The following is an 11,205-nucleotide window of genomic DNA, read 5'->3' as shown; positions in this document are numbered from 1 at the left end:
AAGCCTATAAAAGCTAATTTAGGGACAACTCAGATTGGCACCCAGTTGCATAGTACCTTGCATAATGGCCATGCTGTTCATTTTCCTCAGGGTCACAGAAGCAGAAGGACTGCGCAGCAGAGTCAGGGCGTACGCAGTCAGGGCTGTGGTGTAGGGGTCTTCTGCAGAATATAAGTTGGACTCCAAGAAGTGTTTGGCTTTAGCAACTGCTGCTTTTTCTTCCTATATTAGGTAGGGGGAAACGATCCCAACTGGATTACTAGCTCCTGCATCTCCAGAGCTAGAATCACTACATTTCTTGTGGCCTGGTGCCTGTTAGGAAAGCAAGCAGCAGCACATTTTGCTCTGTCTGGTACAGAGCTGGCCCTTCCTTTCCCTGAGCAGAGCCACAACTCCAGGTTTTAAAGAAATGAGGGATATCATCTCAGCCAGAAAGATCCAGAAACTAACACTGAGACATATTTGTTTCCCTAGGGCTGGAAAGGCCACAAGGTTCAGTGAACACAGATGTATTTAGTAGCAGTGAGGTCTCTACTGTACATTTGATTGTGTTCCTGACACTGGAGCGTCTAGCAGACGCCAGAGGATAATAAAGGCCAAGATTCCCAGGAGTCTCTGCAGCCAGCAAGTGCATTTTATTAACTCCCCCAATGACCTCACTATGCAGGAACGTGGCTCAGATAATTTATAGAAACAATTTAATTGGACTTGATGTAATTCACTTTCCTTTGATTTCCCTGTGGCACTAGCCTTCCCCTTCCTCATTTCCTAGCTAAGATCATTAGCAACACTTGCAAATGTCCCCTAGGAAAACCACTAGGTCAACTGAACTGTGCTTCCAGAAACTAGGAATTCTGGAGCTGTCCTCCTCAGCAGTGACCTAAAGAAAGCATCCCACCACTCTGTGCAAAGGGGAGCTGCAGAAATTTATTCCTTTACCTGTTTTAGGGCTAGGCCTTGAGAAAGGCAGAGAAAAGTGCTGTCAACTGCCACTGAATTTGGCAGGACTGAGGAAGGCATTCAGCAGATGGCAGGTTGGAGAACTTGGTCTGGAACCTCTGCAGTGAAGTTCTCTACAAACACTGAGATCTCAGGTTTTCTCAGGAAAGCCTAGTGGCTCCCCTCTAGAAAGCTACTTTATGCTTCAAGATGCAGCACCTTGTGAAAGATTCACTGGAGAGGTGTAATGCTGCACAATGCCATACCTCCTGCTTTCATCCCCACAGCCATACAAGCAAACTCATCCCTCGTCTCTTCACAGTGACAGGAGAGCTGGATTCAGCCAGTTTAAGAACTAACTTGGGTAGGTCTATATTACCTGTATTCACATTTTTTAATTGCTGTGTAAATATACTCTCATGTGGAGCCAACTGCCAGCTGCTGGTGAGTGTTTATCCCTAGCAGCACTTCTCATCTGGAGCAAACCACAAGCACATAGCCAGAGACTGCAGAATCACCATGATTGTGTTTAGAAAAGGTTTTTTGAGACATCCATGCTGGCCAAGATGGGGGCTCTACTGAAGCCCCAGGTGTCTGAATACTACCTTCTAAACTAGGTCAAAGATTCTCAGGTGAAAAAAAGTGGGGCACCAAGAAAGGAAACCTTCAAAACCCCACAAAGGAAACAAACTCTGCTATGTTAACCAGTCTCTGCTACTGTTCAGTCCTTTACCTCTGAAGTCATGCCCGTCTCCAACAGAGATGCAACTACGTAGGCTGTCAGTGAGATCTTGCCATGGATTCCACCCTGAAGTGAACAAACACAAACAAATACGTGAAGGGTGGAGACCAGTGCCCTGGATGGGCGGCCTATGGGAGCCACGCAGTGAATAAGCTGTAATTGCATGACAGCCTGTGGCCTCTCCAGCTCTGAAGCCCAACTGCCCACTGCAGCTTCCGCTCATGGCAATAACCTGTAGATGCAGCTTCGAACTCTGAGACAAACTTTTGAAGTGGCATGCTGTGATTTCACCTTTTGTTTCCCATTCTCAAGGTGTGTTTCCCATTTGTTTCCCATTCTCAACTAAAAGCTGGCAGATCTGCTTTACTGGAGTCCTCCCGATCCATTTTCTTTCCCAAAGTATCCTAACCCTTCTGTATAAACCTTGCATCAGTCATAAGATTAGACTGTCACACAGGGTCACATCCTAAAAATGCATTTTTTGCACAATTCTGAGCTCCTATAGCTTTTACCTGGATATCCTTATTTAATATTCTGCCCATTGCTGGGAAGGAACCATCTTCCTTCTGGTGCTGGATGATCCAGTCTTTTGCAGCTGTTAGTTCCTTGGGATCAATGAAAATAAACCCACGGGACTGTGCAAAGGACTTGAGGACAAATGCAGTTAGCCTGAAAACACAGATTCAGGAATCAGAATATAGGAATAGATATAGAATCTATAGAATAGGTAGGAGTTAGAATATACAGCAGTGCAGCACTATGTAAGATTGTGCTTTTGGAAAATAGGAGTTTTACAAATCTGGAAGAAATGATGATGGAGATACACATACTTAAATGGTACAGAAATGGCAAATTGAACATATTTATCTTTCTGTGTAATACAGATTCAAGGGGAATGGAAAGCAAAACATTTAAAAATAAGAAAGAACCTTTTTAAAGCACAATTACCCTGTGCAACTCTCAGCTGTATGATTGAGAACTTGCAGGATTCAATAAAGGACTGGACATTATAGAAATAAAAGGAGTAAACACATTATATTAACAAGGATATACAAAAGAATTTGGAAGGACGACAGCCCTGAATGCTTTAGGCCATAAGAAAACAATAAGGAAAGTGAATTTTGAACTTGAATATGAAACAGGATTCTTACTGTTGGAAATCTCACCGGAGAAGAGATAAATATTTCAAAACCTATGTCCAACCAAAGCCAAACAGCAGCAAATTTCAGATTTTGACTAATCAATGTCTGGTTACTAAAGAGCTTCAGACCAATAACAATGTAAATTCCACATAATTTAATTCAGTACAGCTTCTATGGTTCACAGATAATTCATAAAGAGAAAAGGAACACAATTTGACTCAGATTTGTCACTGTCTGGAATTCACAAGGACGTGTAGTTGTTCCCAGGTTAATTTAAAGTTTTTAGAAAAATAACTATATAGTTAACATTATGGGGACTTTAACTGATGGACAAAAAGCACAAAAATACTGTATTTTTTCCATTTTAACTACTCATTATTAATAAAACAAATGGAAATTTAGATCCACTGCTTGAGTCTGAGTTTGTATTAAGTTTTACAGAGAAAAAGGACTTAAGCCAAAGTGCTTTCAGAATGTTAATGCTCTGCATGCATTAAGTGTGAACTCTGGCCAGTTTGGGGAGATTGAATCATTCACTTTACAAGCCCCTTAGGAATGGGAGGGTAGAAGGCATACTGCCTGGCAGGGGATTTTTCAAGTGTTAAGTAATTGTGTGTCACCATGTTTGATATCAAGGGACTAAAAGATGCCAAATCTGAGATAAAAGTGGAGTTTACTATCTTAAAAAAGTGAGGCAGCAGCAGCGCCACTGAAGTGCTACTTCCCCTCAGATGATTTCATGGAGCAAGTCATTCTAAAGAAAATACAGAGCAGCTGCAGAAGTCGAATGACAACACAGGCTTATGAATGAAGCACAGAACCCGCTGGGTTTGACAGGCTGTAGTTAGTCAGCTACATGCTAACTTTAAAGCAACAAAGGCTTTGGGGATGGAGGTGTTTTGGGGATGGAGTACCAGTAGGGTGGTCATACAAGTTTCCACATCCTCTGCCCCTTATACTATTCTACCCTGCAAGACTCTGCAGGAAAGCCCGTGTGGGGAGCATTGGTTTGGACCTCCTTCATCTCAGTGGAGGTGGAAAGCATTTGAAAGAAATGCTGAACTCCCTTCTTCTTATCCTGCAAGCAGAGGAGCCTGCCATGTTAGCAACTTAGGTGGTCTCACTGAACATCTGATGGTGGGGCTCCACTCTCCAGGAACAAGGATTTTCTCTGGGCCATGCACCACCTATGCAGCTCCATGGCACTGGCCCTTTACCACAATGGTGAACTTGTAAGAGGGTCGACACCTTAACTGTCCTTGACCCTTACAGAATTATTATTCATCCACTTCCTATTGGATTATATAACACAGCAGCATCACACTGACCGTCTCTCTGGCCACTGGAGAGTATTATTTCTACCCTCCATGCTGCATGACATCCTGGAAAGTTAGTGTCCTTTTTTTGCCAATTGCATTTTTTCCTCATATGGCAAACACTGAATTTTCTAATTCTGTTTTAAATAGCAACTCACCACATACTTCCTGAGGAATCCCTCTCGCCAAAAGCGCTATATGAACCATCTTGTCTTTTATAGGTCAACTGGCGCTGGTAACCTGGAAGTCACAAAAGGAACTGTGGGAATCCAGCGTCTTCACCCGGGGAAAAGCAAGTGTTTACACTGAATGAAGGCTCAATCTTCTGACACTGACACCAGGGGTTCTGTTGATCAGCCGTGTACGGTACAGCCAGCTCTACGTGTACACACAACTTCTTAATTAAATCTCCTTTCAAGCTAGTGCTTACATGCCTCCATATCTCTCCTGAAAACAAAATTAATGAACTACTACTTCTCTAGCTACTAGCGTTTCACTGGGCACTAGACTTCTCTAAGAACTGATTATATTATCAAATTTCTGGGATATGAAAAAACAGTTCTTTCATATTCATTGCTAGAAATATTTCATTTGTCATATTACTAAGCTAAGATACTCCATTGGTAAGGAAAAATGTCTTCCAGCTTAAATACACTGCCACTCTCTTCCTGTTGTATAGGAAGTGCCAGGCAGTGAAAAAATTAATTCGCTGGATGATAACATTACATCATAATATATACCCCTCTATTCAACCTGGTATCAACCAGGTGTTTATGAGATAAACCAGCAACAACTCATGCACAAAGCAGAATGCACCCTGTCACTGGCTGTTTGTGTTTTCAGTTATGATTTTTTAATTCTTCCCTGCTCCCAGGTCTCTTGCTTTATTAGCTACAAACCATTCTGAGTGCACTATCTTTCACATCTGAACATAGAAAAAAATAGTACTGTATATAAAACAACAGATGGTTTCAAGCTGCACACAAAAGGATGACATGACACCAGCCACAGAGGGGAGAGCTCTGCTGGGCTCTGGGGTATCTGCTCAGGATACTAACATTTGTTTCTGTAGCTTTGTTACCAAGGATTACTGTCAAATTAGAAGGAGTTCAGGGAAGAGCAACATAAATTGTTGGGGGACTGGAAGGACTGAGTTATACAGAAAGACTAAAAACTGAATATATGTAGCTCAGCAGAGCTAAATGTGTCGATGCCACAACTATTTGAAAGGAACAAATACCAAGGAGAGAAGGAAAGTTGCTGAGAGCGCAAAAAACATATATTTAGGAATAACTAATATGAGAAAATATAGGTTGCATACCAAGGAAAACTTCCCAATACCATCTCAGTATGTGAGACTACAGGATAATCTCTCAAGGGAAATACTGGAATCTCCATTCTTAGGGACATCTGAGACCAGGAAGGACAATTCTAGCCTAGTTATATGTTCTATTTGACTAGATAACTTATAGGTCTTTTCTGTTTCTACAGCCTTTAAGTCTGAGGTAGTACCTTGCACCAGGTAATCTGTGGCTTCACACTCCACCTCAGGGCTGAGTTGTTTAGTTTTCTGCAGATATTTTAGAACAAAAACATTTGGAGCAAAATGGATCATGTTCTGTTCCCCACATCCAAACGGTAACCGCAGAAGATTGTCCAAATTGTTCAGCGTTGGGCCCATTACATCTCCTGATTGAAACGAGAAGACACATGATCACTACCTCTGAATTCTGTCTCATAGCTTAATTTTACTTCCTAAGCAGAATGAGAAAATGAAGAAGGAACAATAAGAAGGGCCGCTGCAGGAGTACTATCACAAACCCAATGACTCAGAGTAGTTTCCATCAAAATCACAATCTCAGGTTAGTTAACAGAATACTGGAAGCCCCTTGGATCCTCAGTCCTAGCCATGCAAGATCCCCTTAGAGTGAAGAGGCACTTTCAGTCTCTAAGGCTCATTTACTTCTTGGCCACTCAGCCCAAACTGCTTGCCAGGGAATCAGTTTATGTTATTTGTGACTGTGATGATAACAACAGCTGGAGATCCCCACATATACTGGAAATTGGAGAGGGCCATGCTTGGCAGCAGAATAAAGAATACTTTAGAATGTAATGGAATACAGTTTTATCAATGGCTATGACTACCTCTCCTGGTCCACATTACACTTAAATATTAGTGTGAACCGAACCGTCGTCTTCACATACTGTAGTCCCCAACCCCCTTTTAGCTGGTACCTATTATTGAGGCAGTAGCTCTTTCCGATCCTGGAATCACATTGTGGGGAACTCCCAAAGTAAATGCTTCATTGTGATTTTCATCAGACTCTTCTTTTCTCCAGATTTTAAACTCTCCCATTGATCCCCAGCCTGTGGAGAATCCGATGTACTTCACCTCGGGCTGTTTCGGGATGGCCCACTCCACTATAATAGATTCATTTAGCATCTGAGTACCGTGGCCAACCTGAAAGGAGCAAGCAAACTATCCAATTCCAAGCAGAACATGGACGTCAACTCTGCCCTTCTCTTTAAATCAGAAACATGACCTGTGTGCCTTTGGACCCATGAATCTGAACCTGTGGCTACATCATAAACATCAGCCAAACTGTGCCAGTCAAACTCTACTGGTTTATGTGGAAATTTAGGAGAGATCACCATGCTATTTCCCATAAATGTCCTAACAGTACTGGCCAACCAGCCTCGTGCTCACCAATTCAGCCCAACCAGGAGCAAAACATGCTTAATATTAATCAAATTTAAAATTGAGGTGCCCAGGGCACTGGACGACAAAGAGAAATATTATGAAATATAAAAAAGGTGCTCAATAAGGTGGGAAAAAAACAATTAAAATTTAATATAGAAAAAAAATGAAACACACACTACCACATGGCTAATGAACATGTGCTTTGTGTGTTCTCACTCCTGATTAAAAAAAGAAAGAAACCACAAGGCTATTACACACCCAGATTCACTACCTGGATAATTCCATTTTTCCAGCTGATCCAGAAGCTTCGGAATTCATCCCAAGAGAGGATACTAGCTGTGTCCACACTGACCACTGGTTCACCCATTTTACTGGCGGAAATCCATGTTTTTGTATTTTGATGCCCACCAATGACTATCTCAGTCATCTCTGCCATGTCATGTGGGCCAGAGGACAAGGCAAGGTGAGCATTATTGTGAGCTTTCACAGCAATGTCGAAGTGTGTCATCCAAGAAGGCTTCTGCATGTATTGGTATTCATACTTGTTAGGTGTAGAAATATGAATTTTCTCTAGTCAAAAAATAATGGAACGTTGTCAGAATTAGCACTCAACATCTCTTAATACAAGACAAGGCCCAAAGCTGATTCACAATTCACATGGACTCTGTTCTGCATAATCTCTGTATCAATGGTCACCTGTCTCATACATCAAAGTACTAAAGTAGACAGTGGCTTCTTTTATCCACTATTCATTGTAGTCCTCCAAAAATGGAATTGCAGCTCTTGAATTCAGATAGCTTAGATGAATTTCTTGCAGCTTATATGCCATTTCCCTGTATACCCAGTTTAAATGACCAAGAAGCCTCTCTGTTTCCCAGAAGCCAGATCACAGTTATTGTAGCCAAGTCCAAGCTATCCAAATCAGGCAGAAGAGACACAGACTTCATGAATTATTATTTTTTTAATTAAGTAAAATAATAGAGTACAATCAACTTTATAGCACTGTCTATAGTCTCATCACTTAGACAGTTTTATAAGGTATGGAAGGTTAAATTTTTATTGGCAGAAAGCATTTGGACAGTTAATATTGTGCACAGGTTGCCAGCCAAGTGTGATCAACCCTTTTTATCAATCCCCTGTATTATAAAGCCATCAATAATATTAACTGATTTACCTACTGACCAGATGAAAACAAGGGCAGTTTTTCCTGGGGAGGAAGCAACACGTTTCTATTTATAATTGAAACTGGAAAAAAACATATCTTGTCTTACTGTAGTCAAATCATGAACTTACCATTAGGACAGAAGAACACGCTGTACGTATATTCTCTGGACAGTCCTTCTGGCTACACACACCCACACACACACAAAGAAATCCACACAGAAAGTTATAAGCACTTGTATTAACAGCAGCCTCCTGTACATCTTAATAATAAAGGCAGAAAAACAAAATTCTGGTGTCATAAAACATTATAGGACTCTCACAAAATATGAGGCTTCATTGGTATCCTGCTGGCTGGGAGACGTGCTATAGCTAGTCATTGCCTGAAAATGTTACACAACATTTCATTTTCCCATACTGATATAAGCAGGAATGCCTTGTGAATTTCCACCACTCTTTCTCCCCCCTGGTACCTAAGATGTATCAGCCTCCGTGGCGCATCAGACCAAAGCAGAGCCTCTGTGTTAGTGCAAGTGCCACTTACGATTTATATGTACAGAAGGCTAACTGCAGTTTTGGAGCTAGGAGCTGAGGAGTGTTTGCACATGATTACAGGATGACTGGAATTTGTTTAATCACATTTATGATGTTTACAATGACATATTTAAAGCATATTGTAAAAAAAAAATACACATTTCCTATAGTGTGAACATGAGACAAATGAGACTATTCGTGTCCCTAACTTGTACCTAAGAGAACTGATGGTAAATAACAGATAAGAAATTATGTTTAATTATGTATTAGAAAGTCTTTGAAGGGGTCAAAAACAAAGAGTAGGAATCAGTACAGTACCCTATATCCAAAAGGAAGCTATTCCAGGGGTTCCTTCTGATTCTTTACTAGGACCAGTGTTATGCTACTTCAATATCAGAGAAACAACTGAACAAGGTAGCAACATTTACAGTGATACACTATATATTTAGATAAGTCAGGATCAGAGAGCTGAGAGACACACAGGGCCCCTGTTACACCAGGCTACCAGGAATCAAAATGATTAATTAAATTTGATATGGACGGAAGAGCAAGAATAGTTTTTTTGGGGAATGCAGAAGATCAGGCTACAGTCCTCAGATTTGCCAAGATCCTTCCTTGGTCTTTGCCAAATTGCTTCCAGTCTCTGCACCTTAATCTCCCAGCAATGTAATATGGACAATAATCCTTCCTCCCCCCACTCTTTGTCTGTTGTAAAATGCATGAGGCAAGGACAGCCTCTTAGGGGATGGACTGACAAACAATTATAATATCTAAAGTTGGAGGTGGAGGGACTTACTACTCATGAGTGTGCATCAACTGTTCCATAGTAATGGTTTCATCCATCTGCTCCTAATCTTTAGTAAATGAAGCTAAACTGTGGTAATCTTACCCTAGTTCATTCAGAGGTAAGATGCCCCAGTTTAACTTCCATTTACTGTGGGATAGAAGCAGACAAACAAAATAGTTTCAGTGGCTTCAATGAATCATGGTAAATCCCCCCTCAAAATGGTATAATTGTTCATCTGTCGACACTCTTACTTTATATACAAAACCTAACCCAAAGGGACCTTGACCTTAATTGGGGCTTTATACATGACTATAATATAAATTAATAAATAAAATAAAATACTAATAACAGGTAACTGCAAAGGAACAATTTGATCAATTATACTCTGAGGTCTTAAATAAATTTAATCTGTCATCATGTGGTTCAGTGACCTAGCTTTGTTAAGGCACTCTGTAGTTCCCTATGATTCTATGATCGTGTTATATTTGACTTAAACCATATAAAAGTTTCATTGCACTGCACAGTGGCATCTGGGCCTTCTTATGAAACATTAGAAAAATCACCTTCTTACCTCAATTATTACACTGCTACGAACATAATCCACCCCGGCTGGGGTCCTTGTATCCATGGAACTGTCCTCTACGTGCTTGCCATTCTTTGGGGTTTGTAGCCCTTGTTGACAACAATTTGTTCCACCGTAAGCAAAGGCTTTTGCTAAGGAAAGAAAGAGAGAGAGCAGAGGTGTAAATGCAGTGATGTCTTCCGGTACCTTGAAGAACATTTCACTTTAGAACTGCTCTTCCCAAGCAGATGCAGTCGACTAAATCATGTCCTTCCTTTCCTTCTTCATGTCCTTATGACAAGGTATTTAGCAGAATTCACAGATTCACTGGAATCTGACAGGGCTGCACCAGGAGAGCTTCTTCTGTGGCCTTAAACTTGCAACCCCTGGGCTGTCAACCATGTGCCTTAACTGGCACCACCCCAGCCCTACTACATCAAGTGTTTTTGATTAAAAGTTGTTTGTTGTTTTTTTTTCTTTTCCCACAGGGTCATATTATTCTTGCCTACAAGTATTTGATCAGTCATTGAGCACTGAGGAAAGTCTTTGCTAATCCCAATTCATGAAATTTAGAGCCAATTATTATTTTCCTAAGAAGGTGTACAGGATTTGGGATTAGTCATTATTCTGTTATTCTAAAATCAGAGAACAGCAACAGTCCCATGCAACACATGGCAACACTTTACACATAACTAATAGTGAACTGAAGTGAATAGCCTGCAGCTTGCTTGTACAACACTTCAGAGAATTTTGATGAACAGAGCAATTTACAGATCCATGGGGCAGCTAAAAAACAGGAGAAGGCAGGCTAAACCTGCAGAAAAAAATTATTCACACTGAATAACTCGGGCAGTTGTAACCTTGGGAGGGGATCTCCTCCAGTCACAGGAAGAGCAATGTATTGCTTATGTGCGTGTTAGAAACAGGTTAGGCAAACACTTATACAGTATGCTTTGGATAAGCATGATCCTGCTTGGAGAAGGGAGTTGGATTAGACTGCCTCCTGAGGTCCCTTCTAGCCCTACCTTTCTGTAAGTCTATGACCACTACCTACCTGTGATGTTGCTTAACCCAAGCTCATTGAAGGACAAGACTATGGAAGTGGGTTTGGCCTCTCCAGGGGCTACACACTTCTTTCTTGTCAGATGATGTTTACCTGGATGTCCAACAAACTTTATGCCTTTTGGAACAGAGATCTTCACATGAACCTGTAAAAACAAGTGTTTCACGGCATTAGATGCAAACCTCATCAATAATAATGGCACACAACATAGAACTCAAAGACTCCTGAGTGTCCATTATATATATATATATATATATA

The 11,205-nt window shown here is 41.0% G+C and overlaps 1 protein-coding gene across 1 annotated transcript in view; it reads right to left on the bottom strand.

Moving 5' to 3' along the window:
* Window positions 1-11,205, bottom strand: part of CPAMD8 (C3 and PZP like, alpha-2-macroglobulin domain containing 8) — a gene marked incomplete at its 5' end in the record, with an annotated part of 77,585 nt that overhangs the window by 28,142 nt on the left and 38,238 nt on the right. Inside the window, 11 exons of the mRNA XM_019513183.1 lie at window positions 57-222; window positions 1,673-1,747; window positions 2,194-2,350; window positions 4,298-4,379; window positions 5,652-5,828; window positions 6,375-6,600; window positions 7,112-7,410; window positions 8,015-8,047; window positions 8,134-8,185; window positions 9,894-10,036; window positions 10,939-11,092. Coding sequence (XP_019368728.1) covers window positions 57-222; window positions 1,673-1,747; window positions 2,194-2,350; window positions 4,298-4,379; window positions 5,652-5,828; window positions 6,375-6,600; window positions 7,112-7,410; window positions 8,015-8,047; window positions 8,134-8,185; window positions 9,894-10,036; window positions 10,939-11,092 — 1,564 coding nt within the window. The remainder of the gene's footprint in view (window positions 1-56; window positions 223-1,672; window positions 1,748-2,193; window positions 2,351-4,297; window positions 4,380-5,651; window positions 5,829-6,374; window positions 6,601-7,111; window positions 7,411-8,014; window positions 8,048-8,133; window positions 8,186-9,893; window positions 10,037-10,938; window positions 11,093-11,205) is intronic.

Source organism: Gavialis gangeticus, unplaced genomic scaffold (genome assembly GCF_001723915.1).
Source record: "Gavialis gangeticus isolate Ggan-Ray unplaced genomic scaffold, GavGan_comp1, whole genome shotgun sequence".
Lineage (NCBI taxonomy): Eukaryota > Metazoa > Chordata > Crocodylia > Gavialidae > Gavialis > Gavialis gangeticus.
This window is presented reverse-complemented; position numbering and strand designations above follow the sequence as displayed.